The sequence below is a fragment of the Eptatretus burgeri genome, chromosome 16 (genome assembly GCF_056783735.1).
Source record: "Eptatretus burgeri isolate ZD-2024b chromosome 16, Ebu_testis_v1, whole genome shotgun sequence".
NCBI lineage: Eukaryota > Metazoa > Chordata > Myxini > Myxiniformes > Myxinidae > Eptatretus > Eptatretus burgeri.
The window spans coordinates 48,683,640-48,701,244 of record NC_140976.1 but is presented as its reverse complement, the minus strand read 5'-3'; the positions used below and the strand labels follow the sequence as shown (position 1 = coordinate 48,701,244).

The 17,605-nt window shown below is 43.6% G+C and overlaps 1 protein-coding gene and 1 pseudogene across 7 annotated transcripts in view; both read left to right on the top strand.

Annotated features, from left to right (window-relative positions):
- Positions 1–17,605, top strand: part of HIP1 (huntingtin interacting protein 1) — a 438,658-nt gene that overhangs the window by 309,275 nt on the left and 111,778 nt on the right. For all 7 annotated transcript variants that reach the window (XM_085858611.1, XM_085858616.1, XM_085858610.1 and 4 more), the window contains 2 exons: positions 5,983–6,069; positions 6,936–7,043. In XM_085858611.1, coding sequence (XP_085714737.1) covers positions 5,983–6,069; positions 6,936–7,043 — 195 coding nt within the window. The remainder of the gene's footprint in view (positions 1–5,982; positions 6,070–6,935; positions 7,044–17,605) is intronic.
- Positions 169–1,479, top strand: LOC147011043 (uncharacterized; annotated as a pseudogene).

Here is a 17,605-nt window from a genome sequence, read left to right as displayed (position 1 = left end):
AGATACGGTCTGAGATAATAAAAAAGTTTGAACGAAATAGGTACGAGAGAGAAGCGAGCAAGAAGCGGGTGTAGGCGCGCAAAAGAGTAGAAGGAAGCGCGCGTGTGGGTGTCTGGCTAGCGCCAACAGCGAGACGGTTTGTCCTGCCTAGAGCTTCGGCAAGCAAGCATGTGGACTGGTGTTCAAGGCTGCTTTGCCGACGGAGAAACTCTCAAATCAGCTGTAGATAAGTCCCAAAATCCAGCATTCAAAACGAGACTGAACACATGTATCTCACCAACAGATGCCCATGCAGTAGATGTTAGATATCACAAATCTTGTTGGACAAAACATGTATTCCATGCCACACAAGATCAAGGTGACACAAAGAGTTCATCAAAAGTCCATCCACTACAAAATGCATGTCTGATTGAGCTGATCAACCTTGTTGATATGTAAACTCAAAACCAAGCCTACCTCTCAATTGATGACATTGAAACCGCATACATGAGAATGCTTGGACCAGACGGTATGGAAAACCATTTCCCGGCATTCAGCAGATGGTGGCTGAAGGAGAAGATCCTTACTGAACTGCCCAGTGTGAAGTCTGTCCTGCAGAAGAACAGAAGAAAGCCAGCAGTCTTGTACTCTCCTGATGCATGCGAGGAAGACATGGTACATTCTGTTATTACAAGTGATGACAATGGTATGGACAATATGAAGACCATCTTTTAAGCAACATAGATAATACGCAAGAGCATTGCTGATTTCAAGAAGGAAAAACCAGCAAATGTCATTCCAGTTTCCAGAAACACCAATGACGTTCCCAGTGAACTGTACACTATGATCCGCTGGATCACAGTGGGTCCTTTGGATGAGCTGGAAACTGAAACAAGGACCAGTGTCGTCGACAGAATGGCACTCACAGTGAGCCAAAATGTCCTCTTTGGATTCAAGTCCAACAGACAGGTTAAGTACAATTCAAGCAGAGAATCAGCAACCTTCAGGCATCAACATGCAAGAGAAAACCCTCAAGTCCTGGGGCTGGCCATGACTGTGCATCATGACACACAAAACAAAACGTTGATGGGTCTTCTCAATAGACAGGGCTATTGTGTCTCACATGGCCGCACCCTGCTTTTGGAAACTGCTCTTGCCAATGCTGTGGTAGAAAACACCAAACAGTTTCGAGGCCTGTACGTACCCCCCTTCCTGAAGAAGGGAACATTTGTCTTCTTTGCTGCAGACAACACAGATTTTGCTGAAGACACTGCTGATGGCAAAGGCACCACTCATGGAACAATTGTGGCGGTATACCAGAAAGCCGATGCTCCTGAAGAACCAGTTGCCCCACCTCTGACCATTGGTGATGCAAAAAGTCTGTCAGTCACGCCATACCATGTACAGATGATGCGTTGTGACAAGCCCAAACCCCAACCAAACAAAAGGACCAGACAGTTTGCAGTCAACAAGGATGGCATCTCTGGAAACTATCAGTGACTCACCGAGGATGGGCAATTGCTTATGCAGTATCCAGACTGAAGATGGGAAAGAACTTCAGCAAGATTCCATGTTGGGCAGGCTACAACTCACTGCTGTCCGCATGTCAGCCTGTCACTCAGATTGGATCTGTACCACTGCTTCAAGAGGTTGCACATGAATGGTCAACCCTTCTCACCGTGATTATGCAGACAAGTGAGCTGAGGAACCTGGCAGTTGGTGAAGAACATCCTACTGTCATCTCATTTGACATGGCCCTCTATGAGAAGGTTATGTAGTTGTTGGATGCCAGGCCTGACTTGAAGCACACGGTTGTCCCCATCCTTGGTGAACTACATGCCGTCATGGCTTCTCTGAGAGCTCTTGGAGCCTCCATAGAGAATTCAGGCATAGATGACGCCTGGATAGAAGCTGACGTCTATGGTGCAGCAACAACGAGGCAGATCCTCAAGTGCACACACTACAAGTATTCTCTCTGAGCCCACATCTATTCATATGTTGCTCTGTATGAACTCGTACTGGAGGAATTCTTCAGAGAGAACCCACAGTTGAAAGACGTTTGCTGGCAGGCAACAGAACAAGTCAAAGCCACCTGCTCTGAGGAGGACAAATCTGCAAAGGCTGAATCTGCCAAGCAAGCCAACGCTACCCTCCTCGAAGCCTTGGTCACTGCTGAGGTGATGAAAGCATTCAAGGAGTGGGAATCACAGAAAGGCCAAAACGCCATGTTCAGGTCCATCATGAACTACCTGCACCGAGTGCAGACAGTCCTGTTCTTTGTGGCTGCATCTCGCAATACTGATCAGGCACTCCATTTGCAAGCTGCAGAAGCACTCAGCAAGCTGTTCTTTGCTTTTGACCGGATCAAATACAAGCGACTCTGGCCCAGATACATTGCTGAAATGCATGACCTCAGAACCAATCATCCTGAGACCTGGAAGGAACTTGAAGCATCAGAAGAAGAGATAATGAGGCAATTGACAAAATTAAGGCTGTCACACTGAGTCATGGCAACGCAATTACTGCTGAGGGTGACAAGTTGTACAACATGATCACACATGCCTACGTCCCACAGGAGTATGTCCCACAGATCTTGAACATCAATGACACTGGGCAGAAACTGTACGAAGACGAAGTGTCAGAGAAAATCAATGGAGAAATCAACCTCTGGGCACCAGTCAATAAGGAAAACAACAAAATGTTCATGTCTGGCAACAAGAAGTCCACTGTGAAAATCCGAGACAAAACTGGAGATCTCAAGGAGACCAAATATCTGTATGGCAGACAGCTGGTACTTGCCCGGTCTAACAGACAGATTGACCAGAAACAGGCTGTTGGCAACTATGAGTTCACACAGACACCAAGAGCACTCTTTGCCCCCAATGGGGATATACTGCCATGCACTGACAAGTCAAAGTTGATCCACCTCCTAGAAAAGCTGGCAAAGGAAGACACAAGACAAAAAAGCAGATCAGGATCAACCACAAGCTGCAGGTGAAGCTCCAATGGACACTGAAACTCTGGGCTCCAGTCAAGATGGTCATCCTAGTCACAAAATTGCACTAGTGGATGGCATGGTTGTTATCCAAAAGCTGACAAAGAAGCCAGCAACAGTTGTCACGGTCAAAAATTTAAGTGAATGGTTCTACGGCAGACTGATGTCTCTAACCAGAGACTACGATGAGGTGATTCTGGTGTTTGATACCTACAAGGTGGATTCTTTGAAGCACATCACAAAGGGAGAAAAGAAGACAAGGAAAGGATCCAATCCAACACCAAATCAGAGATGACACAAACATCAAGAACATTCCAATGAGCCACTTATTTTCTCATGACCAAACAAAGATTAATCTGACGGAATATCTGGCATCAAAGACGGTTGAATACAGCAAAGAATCCCCCAAGCTTGTCATTGCTTCTGCTGCAGGACACATCAAGAGCAACAGTCAATTGGATTTTGAAGGCAACAACCATGAAGAAGCAGACACCTTGTTGATCCACAACGCAGTTCTGGCTTCACGTCGTAACCCATCCGATGCACAGCTCATATTCTCCCCAGACACAGATGTACTGGTGCTGGTTGAAGCAAATTATGAAATCCTGCTGAACAATACTTGTGTTTCAATGGCATCTGGGATTTTGGAAGTGAAACCAATATTGAAAGTTCTGGGTGCAGATCGAGCAAAGGCTTTGCTGGCATTTCATGCATTTACAGGAGCAGACAACACTGGGTGGTTTTTTAGAATAGGCTAAGCTACCTGGCTGAACATCTACCTAAAAGCAGATGATCATGTTGTCAAGGCTCTGCAAATGCTGTCTCAAACCAGTGAAGTGACAGAGGATCTGCTGTCTACTTTGGCTGACTTTGTATGCATTGTATACTTACCTAAGGGGATCCAAATCGACAACATCCCTGAACTGAGATGGTATCTTTTCTGCAAGCACATGGCAGAAAGTGACAAGCTTCCACCCACACTTGGTGCCATCAAGCAACATGTCCTACGAGCCCATATCCAGGCCAGAGTGTGGGGTCAGGCAGGCATCGCCCAGCAGGAGTTCCTTGACCCACTACAGAATGGCTACTACAAGGACGAGGATGGCCAGCTAAAACCTATGACAACTGAGTCCCTCCCAGCACCAGAGGCCATCATTGGGATGGTCAGATGTCAATGCAAAGCAGACTGTTCTTCACACAGATGTTCGTGCAATTCAGTGGAGCTCCCCTGCACGGAGCTATGTCAGTGTAGCACTGACTGACAGAATGATGAAGACTCGGGATATCACATTTGCTAGTGACAGTGATGATGATAGTGAGGACGATGGAGATGTGTAGACAGACATGACAGTTTGCTTGTGTGTAAACTTTGGGTGTCAAATTCCGAATATCTTTTTTCTTTTTCTGTGCTGTTCAGCTATGCATATCAAAATTCAAGATAGACACCCATACATGTGTCATTGACATTTGTAATTATCACCGTTGGATTCCTTGTCCCAAAAAATGTAGATCTGGCCACTGGAATCTTGTTTCTAGGTCATCGAGGAGGTGAGATATTGAGAGACTGGTGTTTGAGGATCGCCAGTTTTAAAAATCCAAGATGGCCGCCATAATGACATCTGAGAAAATGGAATCAAACATTTTCTGATTTGTTAAGCTATAAAGTTTTCAAAAATATATAGTTTTCATAATCTCCCGAAAATTATAACGAAATTACATAAGGAACCTGACTATGAGTGACAAGCTGGTGTCTCGGTATCCGTCAACACAACAATATATATATATATATATATATATATATATATATATATATATATATATATATATATATATATATATATATATATATATATATATATATATATATATATATATATATATATATATATATATATATCATGGTCAGTCTGTGAAGCATTGTGACTATGTGCTTATTAGTTACGTATTGTTTGAACAGTGGTTGCAGATTATACGTTCGTCTATAAATTACATAATGTTGGAATGTACCTTTCACAGTGAAACTGTGTGACTGTGTCTTTTAATTTGATACTATTTGAACGTCAGATGCACCCTGACTTCACACACGTACGTATGTTAACTTTGTGCTATTGGAATGTGCCTTTCGACACTTTTAGACTGCTGAGACCCCTTCAGCCATTAAAGACCCTTTAAGACCCTTCATATCCCAAAGATCCCTGAAGATTCCGAACACCCAAATGACCCCTAGGAACCAGAAGTTCCCAAAGTCCCCGAGGACCCAAAATACCCCCACCCCCCCAAAAAAAAATGAAGTAAACACTAACATTACCCAAAATACTCAAAGGACCCCAAAAACCTTGAACTCTACCCCCCCCAAAAAAAACCCGCTAAGACGCATTAACCCCCCCTTTGTCTTTAAGACCTTAAAGACTCCTTTTCATTTAAGACCATTTTGACATTTGTCACCTTTGGATTCCTTTACCATTTAGACCTTTATTTTTTTTTTTTTTTACCCTTTACTCCTTTACAGTTTAATATCACCAATATTACAATTAAATTTGTGCAAAATAACTGTTTGTATGATGATTGGTGTAAATCATGATAACACAGCAAATCTGTAACGTGTATATCTGTAACGATGTGTGGAGAGGCAAGTGTAGTAAGCCGATGTATGCTCATCATTTATAATAATAATAATAATAATAAAAAATTCTCATATCCGGATTCGGATCTTCACCAAAATCGAATCGATTTCTTCTTATCACACACCCAGCCTCTCCACCAATTTTCGTTCAACTCCGTCCGCAACTTTTTGAGATATCCTGTTCACAGGTCCAAACAAACAGACAGACAGGGATGAAAACATAACCTCTCGTCCACCGTCTGTGGCGGAGGTAATGAGTGTAAAGACCACAAATAGATTAAAAAAAAGGTTTTTGTGTTGAATTCTTGGCCACGAGACTTACACCTCTTATGTTCCTGACAACAATTTATGACAGCGCTGTAATTTTCCTCGTGTTGTGTTGCAGACTTGCTGGTGATGCACTTACAGGGTACACTGGATTGCACTGACAGGTTGTCAAAAAGTCAGGCTCAGTATCTCAGTGAGCCTGTTGGTGAGTGGGCTATGTTCACTTCCCTCTGTGATTATATCAACGACTGGCCTGTTTGTGATGTTTGAACATATCAGGGATTAATCCACACGTTATTTTGTAGAAGAACACCTGACGACAACAGAATAAAAACATGTAATTAACATTATTTGAAGCCATGATTACACATTTCCAATGAAATGCGATGTTCTTTTTAAATCGCTTCATTGTTTGATCAATTTGTTCGCATAAATGCAATTAACTTGAACCCATACCCTAACGCTAATAGACCAGCATTGACAGGTGAAAAAAGCCAGGGCAAGAACAAGAGAGAAGGCCGAGCACGTTGATCAATGTGTTGCATCTGCTCAGAAAAAGGAGAAAAGCGTGGGCTCAAGCGAGCATGCCCACAAAGACTCGCGCATACACATACTGCACAAACACTCTGACACGCAAAGATGTGCACTTCTGCTTTGGAAATGTGCTTTATTGCTAATCTCAGTCTGTGTCGGAGTGGCGACCCGTCCAGGATTGTGCCCAATAGCCGAGGAGCCTGCTTAGGCAGCACCAACGCTCTGCACAGAGCATGGTCCCAATGGATGGATGGATGGTAATCTCACTGCAGAATATAATACAAATCATACTACATCCTTATAGGTCTTCATTGCTTGTAACGAGGAAACCATTTTGAAATAAGTAAATGAACGATAACTGTACTTTGTCACGTGCAGCTTATTTTGACGAGATTTCCCTGGAGCTGCAGGTGCTTGTTACTCATATCTCGATTATTATTAACGTGTGCATCAAGGGCTTCAAGCATGACGCGTGTCTTAGTGAGGTGGAACATATCATGAGATGCATCCTTTTTCTTTGGTGTTGTGAACTTCCAGTGCTTGGTGACCTTCCTGGTGATCTGGTGGTGTTTGGCTACAGCCTGGGAGAACTGTTGGGGCGAGCAGGTGACCTGGACCTGCGTGCAGATGCACAACAAGCCGGAGGTGAGAAGCATTGCTTCATCCATAGTACCACGTGATCATGATGCAATCTCGTGACATCATAAAGGAGCGTGTGAACATTTAGCCAAGGTAAGGTAAACCGAGTTATACAACAAGATAAAGCTCTGTTAAAGGGTCAAAGTTCAAGTTTGCATTCAGATTGAGATTCAGTGACCATTGAACAAAGATCAGAATCATCTTCAAAACATTTTGTTAAAAACTGAGGCTGACTGACACGTACTATATTTGATTGAACATCGGATGTGGGAAAGCTCGGTTTACTGATCAGTGGTACAATTATCCATGTAATTTACCCCCCAAGTAATATTTTTTGAAATGTTGACCTGAAATACACTTTAATTGCCGCTCTACGACTACGACAGAAACTTCAATGCATAAACCTGTAACTGTGCAAAACTGACTCCACTTGCTCTTGTTGTGAAACTAACAAATGATAACATTGAGAAACGTAAGCACAAGAGGGTCGCAGCCATTGTCGGCACGTGTTATAAACCTCAAATGTTTGTGAATTGGGGTGGGAAAAGGAAAAGTGTTTTTTCGTGTTTCTCTTGGGCCTGGTGACAGAGCTCGGTTTCAAAATGATGATCGAACAAATTGAACCATAAATGTAAGGCCAATTTGTCTCGAATCACCCGAAGAAAAATTGGTAGAGGGAAGAGAATGGGACAAAAAGACGTTGGTGTTCTTGACGTTGCTGGTCCACGATTCATGGATCAATTTGTGAAGTTTTGTGCAGAGGGCTCTTTTCAGTCTCGTCACTGAGTCTCGGACAGCTTCCAACTGCAGGTTGTTTGTAGTAATATTCCCAGGGATGGTTTCTCAGATCTCTGTAAGGTTCTTGTTCATCATTCCCGTTGCTCCAATAATCACTGGAACAATTTCAGCGCTCTTCCGAATCCAGGATCTTTTCACTTCATTTTTGAGGTTTTGTTATTTTGCTCATTTTCTTTATTTCTGTGTTTAGAGCAAAATCGCCAGGAACTGATACCTTAATTCGCATTGCCTTCTTTTATTTTATTTATTCCTAAATACTATATCCGGTCGCAATGCTTTGTTTTCTGTGTTCACGCTCAATGGGATCATCAGGTCGTACGTGAGCATTACTTCCTTGTTCTCAATTATCGTTTGTGGTTCATGTTTCCATGAGTTTCGTGGGAATGGGATATTAAAGTTTTTGCAGATATGCCAGTGGATAACTCCACAAACCCTAAAGTTCCTCTTTGTGTGCCGTTGTGATATGAGTTTTTTTACATCACAATAGGAGGTGGCTCGTGTTTTCTGTTTCTACCTTGAAGAACCTACACTTGTCTGATTGGCTCAGTCCTGGCATTTTTCTTGGAGCCATTCATGTAGTGTGCCTGGTCTTGGGCATTTATAATGATTCGTTCTCCATCCCAGTTGAGCTGACCTTTTTAGCCATTCCAATGAGTCTTCCTTTTCTCTGCCCAATCTGTCCAACCTTTTTTATTTTCAATATCTTCCTGTGATTTTGTCATTCTCCCAGTTGTTGGTGCAGATATATATATATATATATATATATATATATATATATATATATATATATATATATATATATATATATATATATATATATATATATATATATATCTTCTTCTTTTGGCTGCTCCCGTTAGGGGTCGCCACAGCGGATCATCCGTTATGATCCGCATAATGATTTGGCACAGGTTCTACGCCAGATGCCCTTCCTGATGCAACCCTGGTCACCTCTTACGAAACAGGGATATGGTACACCTATTTTAACCGGGGCATACACCGGGCCCAGTACACTGGTACTCACTTTTCCGACCTCGGAAGGATGGCAGGCTGAGTCAACCTCCTGATGTGTATTAATTCAAGCGGCCAACGGGGCTTGAACTCAGGACCTTTTGGATCCCAAGCCACTATCCTAACCACTATGCCAACACCAGGCTACTATATTATCAGTGATCTCCACAATGCTTATCCAGGCATAGTCACCATGAAGGCTATTGCTCGAGCCCATGTTTCGTGGCCTCGTTTGGACAGTGATATTGAGTCCAGTGCACGCCATTGTTACACTTGTCAAGCCCATGCCAAGACACTGCCACAGTTTCCATTCGCCATGTAAGTCCATTTGTCGTTATGTGTTCCATTGTCAACCTTGTTGATGTGGAAAGTGTATGGTTTTATGATTGTTTTGGACTAACATGGGTCCATTAATAAAATTCAGGTTGGTTGCCGGGGTAGCTACCTTGCGGAACTCCTGTAATTTGCATAAATTCAAGATGGCTGTTACAGGTCAGACGATGGGGCTAAGTTTTTAATCGGTCAACATATAATCCTGTGTAATACCTCTTTTTCCATATGATTTTGACATGAGGAATTCAATTTTGGGGTTATTTTTTGCGTTCAGGAATAAATAGAGGTTCACATGAAATGTCCATGACTATTTTCTGCTGAAAATTTTGCAACACCAATGTAAAAGTGAAGTCATGAATGGTTCACAACATTATGTTGATAATCAGAAAGCATACACATTGTCATGTCATCATATTGGACATCTTCGGAACAGAGGACATAGAGCCTCGTAGACAACTTACGTATTGTTCATTCCCATTCATTGTACTCGTCCCCTTCCGTATCCTCGTCTCTTTCCAGTTCTGCTTCGACACTCCCTTCTTCCACTTCACTTTCACTGTCCTCCACAGTCTTGTGTGGGTTGAAGCACTTGTCACTGCAACCACAAGTGCAGTATGGCATCCAGGAGATCTTTGCATGGAGACAACTGCAACTTGCAGTATTGCAGGCCTTCCCCTCTGCTTTGCATCCACACCGCACAACATCCATGAGGTCCAAAGGGGCTGGTGGAGTCACAGAAGTTGCTGGCACTGGGATTCCATCTCTGATGTCCCATCCATATTTTGTAATGTCAAGTTCAGGTGGGGCCTGCTGATCAGCTGATTTTGCAAGTACTGTCTGTAGATGTGCACGCAAAATATGTAGGAAGAGATTTATCTCAGTTGGAGGTAATGCCATGAGCTTGAGGGGCTTGCCAGACTTCCTTGTGTACATATAGTACCTCATCTCACTCATCGTGGTACCTTATGGCTGACCATACAGGGCACAGAAGAATGTCCGCCCTGCTTCCATGAGCTGTTCATGGCTTGTGTTCAGCTCGCCAAGTGCGGAGTACAAACCAGGGAAGTTGCCAGCTCTCAGTGTCTTCAGGGCTGACACTTTGCCCTTGCCGTATGGGTATGACGTGGTAACTGAGCCAGTGATGTAGTGCATTCCCAAAAGCTGCAGACACTTGGGGCCAAGCTGGTCACCGGTGGTGTTGATATCCCAAATTGCTCCATCCCACCTTTCCATCTACACTGTGGCCTGGATGTTGCGCTGGTAAACCCAGTAAACCATCAATACAAAAACATCAGTGTCATCAGAGAGGATACGTATCACTCTTGCATTACATTCAGCAGCCATGAGCAGGTGTGAGATCATTGTAACGTCTGCTTCATCATGGTTGAACGCACCATGGCTACGGCTCTCCACAGTAACTCCTTCATATCACCAAAGTTATAGGTACTCAAAACCTTGGACAGCTGCAACTTGTGCTTGTTTTTTAGGATGGCGTCTCGACTAGGCAGGGGTGTGTTTATTGTGAGGTCATAGTTGATGGAACCAATGCCAGCACGCCTCACTCGTTCATGGTCCTTTGCAGAAACGTCATAATATTTGTCAAACACCAAGATCTTCTGACCAGCAATGGTAGACAGCCTTGTCTTGATGGACTCAACGAAGACTGACACAGTTCCCCTGAAAGGCCAGACAATATGATAGAGAAGTTGGCTCGCGTCAACAATGGTAACATCTGGCTGCAGAGGCTGTTGTGCCTGAACACAGAGTTTGTGTGCCAGTGGTGCTTTGTTGCCTTTCCTTAAGCACCCATATTCATCAATCAGTGAGGGGGGTACTGCGCAGAGCTCAAACTGGAAGATAGGTCCTCGCTCCATTTGTCTTTGCTGTCCCATAGTCAGCAGCCTGAGGAAGATGGTTTCTAGATCAAAGATCGTCTTGTCCCCAATTTTCACTCCTTTCTGTAAGTGCTCCATTGTCTTGATGGGGCATGAGATGGTTGCATGGAATCCACCTGGAAGGGATGCATGGAACTCTGCAACCATTTTCTGACCTATAACCACGGAATCCTCAACATTCACTTCAGCTTCTCGGGAAGCAATTCGACCATTGGCAATGTTGTACAGATGTGGTGAGTGATTCTCAAGAGGATGAGACACATTCGACAATTCAATTAAAATCCGGCGCCTATTATCTGCATCAAGTTCTCTCCTCTTCTTCCCCTCCTCCTTGTGACGTGGTCCGATTCTTGTCCTTTTCTATCACTTGGTCTTCATTGTCCTTGTTTGAGGAGTCAGGGTAGATGTGCTCCATTTTATCTGAGATGTGTAGGCAGTGACAGGAAAGGAATCGATCCATTCTGCTACCATCTCTGGAGAACCCTTGAGGCCACCCTTGCCAATTCTAATAGCAGTTTGTTCACCGAACTGATCAGAGCTCACACCATTCCAAATGCCTTCCTGGTGACGACACACAAAAGCACTTGATATGAGCTCTGACTTGGCATCTGGTGGCAGCAGATAGCGCATCTCCAGAAGGTGATGGGTGATGTAATGGGCATAGTCATGGTGACCAGCAACAAGGAAGTAGGGAAGCATGCGTTCAAGTGTTAGCTGTTGCAGCAGGAAGTCTGCCTCCCTCTCACGACGCAGAAGTTGATGAACAAGCAGAGTAGGCTTGATGAAGTTATGAACCCAGTGCTTCCCAGTTGGGTGCTGTCTGCATGTCTCAAGGTAGCTGCACAACTCCTGGAATGTCTTGGGGCCAGTGGTGAGGAAGGAAATGAGAAGGGCAGTCAAAACCATCCGGAAGGCTCTCATTGATCGAACCCAGGACTTGCCACTCATGATTCCTGCCAGGCCCCCGAATGCTGAACTGATGAGAGTCTCAACACCAGACCCACGCATGAGTTTGCCAATGCAACCACAGAAGGACTTCACAGTGTGCATTATCCCAGGCCTCAGAATCACATTTTTAAAGATTTGGCAAGCCACTATGTAGAGCTGGAGATCCACAGAGATGTGGACATCAGTCATTCCCATATCAGTCAATGACTTCTGAAGATACTCCAGTGAAGTCACTACAGTGTCTGTATGAGAAGCTTTTGCATCAATAAGGGGTCCGAACATGGAGGTACTTGCTGGCTTTTTTTCTGCATGACTGGTGAATGTTTCTTGGTTGTTGAACCCACCCCATTCCATGGTGTTCACCTGTGTGCTGACTGTGTTTAGCCACTTCATGTCCTTTTCCTGTGCAGCAGCTAAACTAGCTTGCCGGGCACACACTTCTTGGTAGGAGAATCCAGAGGTTGCATCCACAGCCCGGGGGTTCACTTTGGATGACCCAGTGTAGTAATGCAGAGGAAGGCTCCCTGATGAGCTGCTGCTTGTCCTAGACTGTGCAGCTTTCTTAGACAGTCGTGGGATAATAAGGTCACTCTTCCCTGGGTGAGCATGCCCATACTCAAGAATGCCTGCAGGATGGGGTTGCTGAAATTCATGTGAGAGGACATGAGTAGTGCGCCGACCATTAGGCGTGAACACTTGCAGATCAAGATTATCAAACCAGGCAAAAATCACGCCAACAGTTCTACTCAAACCCATGAATCGGTGGAGAAGCTGATCATTGTCACCGAGAAAATGAGCAGCGGATTTCCTGAATCTCAGGACCTCATCATATGACGTTGTGAACCCATGTTCATGAAGGAGCTTAAGAAGATCAGAACTGCCATGGTGGTGCAGTAGTTTCACAGCCAGTCCTAATGTTGTCTGATTTCTGGTACCTGTAACATGACTTTGAATTGACTGGCTCAGGCTTAGAGATTTCTTGGTCATTTCACCACCAGACACCAAGTCTGAAATCAACCTCAGTAAAGTTGGGCTTGTTGCCTTGATTGTGTTGGCTTGTGTAAATTCTGAGAGGTCATAATTGGCACTGTTGTACTTGACTGAGCGTGCCTCCTTCTTGGTCTGCCTTACCACAGAATCAATACTCCTCTCATCTGCATCATCCACTTTAACCATTTTCAGATGGTTAGCAATGGACTCACGGAAACCAACAATGGTAGCACATCCATCTACCCGAACTAACATAACGTCCTTACTCATGCAGTCTGTTAGTTTGCTTAACATATCACGTCGAGTGAGTTTGCCACCAAGATCACAGTACAGGGAATGCAGTTCAACGCCATTCCACATCTTTGACCTGTCACAATTCATGCGCTCTATGACGTTCTTTAGGGCACTTTCTTCTGCAACACCAGTTGGCAAATCAGCATATTTAGGGACTGTCATGAAACCGTTATAACAGCGTACATGGTATTTGCACTCGGCCGCAGGGAGATCAACCAAATATCCAATATGTAACTTGACCGTTCTGGCTACTTCATCATTACGTTGCTCAGCAGCATTAATGATGGCATCTTTCATAGTTGGGATGGGATTACCTTCCTTGTCAAAACGTTCTTTAGTCATTCACTGACGAACACGATCTCATCTTTCTGGACGTTTGTCATCAACGGGTAAACGTTCTTTGCCACAAACAATGCAGTCACGTTTGTAAACAATCGCACCACTGCCTGTTGCCTGTGTGCGAGATATTGTTGTCACTGTAACACAATCATCTTCAGCTTTTCTTTTCTGTGATTTACGAAGTCTCTCAATTTTTTGTTTTTATGTGTAAGTACAGTATCATCCTTTGTGACATTCTATGCTAACAGCATCACCACTACCATCAACAATGTCCTGTAGTTTTGCACGAAGCTCTTCATCTCCACGGGCTTTGGCACAGGAGATCAATGTCTTGATCCCTTGATCAGTGAATTTCTTCAATTCCCCTCCACCATGACACACGGGAAGAATGCACCTTGAATCAGCCATATCTGTAAAAACAAAACAATGATTTAGTAACTCGCATTAATGTCGTATGTGAGCGTCCAGTTGTCAGAATAGTGACCTTGTTGTCATTCAAAATGTATCTCACACGGCAAACAATTGTCAGGAACTCGAACATTGACCTCAAATTTACTTCTAATCACAAAAATAATGTTAAATATCGATTCCTCATGCCAAAATTATATGGAAAAGATGTCTCATGTGTAATTTTAAGTTCATGACCTAAAAAGTTATATTTTCAGCCCGGTCGATGACGGCCATCTTGTATTTGCGCAAAAATAACAGATTTCCCCATGGTTGCCATCCGGGCAACCAAGCTTAATTTTGTCTATGCATGCCTGTGAACAAGAAACCACCATAAAACCATACACTTTTGAGGACAACAAGGTTACTTCTCTGGCAAATGGACTATGTGGTCGTGGCCATCAAAACCATGGTCCAGACTACACATCGACCATGCTGGTCCATTTCAAGGGAAGCTTTTCCTTATCATCGTTGATGCCCACTCCAAATGGATTGAAGCTCTCGTGGTGCCATCCTCATCCTCTGCTGTAACAATTGAGGCTCTGTATACCATGTTTGTGCAACATGGTATTCCAAACTCCTTGTATCAGATAAATTGATCGTCATTTATGAGTTCAGAGTTTCAGAACTTTTGTTTTTGTTTCAGAACTTAAGCACTACACATCTGTCCCCGACAAACTTTCCAGTAATGTTCAAGCCAAACGTACTTTTCAGATCATCAAGAATGGTCTCAGCCGCATCAAGGAAGGCTCCATTCAATCTCGTGGAGCTCGTGTGTTGCTCAATTACCGCACCAAACCACATCAACCCACCGGTCGCTCATCTGCCAAGCTTCTGATGGGTCGTGAATTAATAACATGGTTTCCATTAGTGCACCTTGACGTAACGGTTGAGGTCGAGAATAACAAGTATCAACAGAAACGTAATCATGACCAAACGTGTGTGTCCCGCAACTTCCAGATCAATGATCCTGTATGCGTGTTGAACTCCGGATGTGGAACCAAGTGGTTATCTGGCATCATTATCAATAACATTGTTGAAATGGTGTTTCTTGTGAAGTTGTGTGATGGTAGACGCATGCATAAACATGTTGGACAACTCAGGTTACGTCATGGGGAGCCAAACATTGAACTGGCTCAAGTGCCTATATCACCCACTCCTGTATCAACACCACCTGCATTTGAACCTGAGGTGTTTCCTCATGAATGCTTTTCACCCATCAATGTACCTGAACTGCTTCCCGACCCTGTACCCTTTATTGAGAAGCCCACAGCAGTTGCAAGGACAGCCCTCCACTAGCCTTTAGAAGATCTGCTCGTGTGTGTAAGCCTCCTGAGCGTCTTGATTTGCAAAAAATATGTAATTTTTAATAAGGGGGGGGGGACGACGACATGTATCAATAATTTATGATAATGCATGCATTCATGGGTGCACCGGGGCATGGTTCAGCAGAGTCATGTGACCCGTTCATGCTGCGATGCTGTGCTGTGCTGTGTCATGCCCGTGTCTGAATTAAACCTGTTGTTCCCACTCCAGAGTCTTCGTCCCTGTCCATTGATTACATTACAAAGGTACATTACGGTACTGTATGCGTTGCATGTCTCAGTATGTGGTGTCGACTATGGAGATGGGTACAGAACTGTACTGTGCACGATGCATGTCTCGGTACATGGTGTTAACCCGTGGATAGGTAAAGCACAGTAGTGTGCACGCTGCATGTCTCAGCACGAAGTGTTGGCGCAGACATGGTCCAGCGCACTCTGTATGTGCTCCATGTCTCAGTATATAGTGTTGACATGGAGATAGGTAAACCGCAGTAGTGTACACGCTGAATGGCTCATTACATAGTGTTTACCTAGAGATAGGTACAGTGCAGTACAGTGCTGTGCACACAGCATGTCTCATTACATCATGCTGACCCGGAGATAGGTAAAGCGCAGTAGTGGGCACACTACATCTCAGTACGTAGTGTGGACCTGGAGATGGGTACAGCGCAGTACTGTATGTGCAGCATGTCTCAGTTACCACCTGCACCGCAGCAGCCCCGCTGATTTACAATTACATGTGAAAAGTCGAATTATTAGTGTAAAGTCGAAACTGTTAACAATAATCACTTATTTTCTCCATCGTTTTATGCTTCAGCATCATTATTGAAGGTGCAGGAGAAACAACAAAAGGCTCGTGGTGCAAGATAACCGTCACAACTCAGCTCAATAACCGCGATTGGTCGAAATTTAACCCTCGATAACTTATGAGGTTGCCTGCGAATTGTCAAAACTAAGCAATATTTAAGGGTTTGCTGTGTCTGTGTATTTTGTTTATACTGTATGTGCTTCAAAAACTAAAAAGAAAATACTGAACGAAATCCAACCAAATTTTGAATGTTACCTAAGGGTACCCCAAGTATGGTTTCTGTGTGGGTAACATATTTGGTGGAGGGGGTTCAAGGTGGGGAGAAGATCCTCTCTATGTAAATGTGTATTGCATCACACCACTTGGTGGTATCCGGTATTACAAATCATCTTCTTATACAAAAAGAGTTTGGAACAGCTGAAAATATGCATGACGGTGATGATGAAATCTGAATGAGAATATTTGAAATGTTCAGTTGGATTAATTTGAAGCGGAACTTCAAACCAAGGCACCCTGAAAATGATTGTTGCTCGCTCCCCTATATAAGCATCAATGATGGCTAATAAAGGTGGTGTTAACTGACTTCCAAGCAGATGGAAGATGACTTCAACAACAAATGATAGGGTGACTAGAGCAGAATGTGAAGTACAACATGTTGTCTTTTGATTAGACCCACCACGCAGGTCGATGGGTCGAAGCTTCATGAACCGGTGATCCTTGGTCCGATATTTTACATTTGCAGTTTATGCCAGGAATTTGTGATTTGGTCAGCGTGCCGGTGATCACTTTGCCGTGATAACTTGAGAACTCTTCATGAAAGATACCGTGGGTTCTTTGAAATCCACCATCAGCATATCTACCCAAGGGGTGTTGCACTTTATGATGCAACACCCTGCCTGAGAGGCATGAACTCAACTGTTTATATTCAAGTCGGGAAATCGATTCCAGACATCTGAGAAACCATAAATTATAATACACAGCATATAATATTCAACACGAGGTGAAGGTGATTATCTCACAGCTGAGACTGAGCCACATGCAATAGGGAAGGGAGTTCAATCGAGCAATACCACTGAAAAATTCTCTCTCTTCTTCCTACATATTGAATACCTTATTAATAAAAATTGCACTTTTCATGGGCTGTTTAAGTTGTCAGGCATTTTATATAACAGACAGAAACAAGTTATTTTACAAACCGTCAGGCCGACACAGTCAATCAAATTTAAATTGTTTTCTTCGTAGAATCGATATTTTTTCATTTGACAAAACACGTGTCCAAGCCTCAAGCTTTTCGGTTATTCAATGTGTATTTTCTCCACGACATTGATGCTTTACTCTCATTTCTTCAAAACAACGAATGCTTCGTCGTTTACATACGAG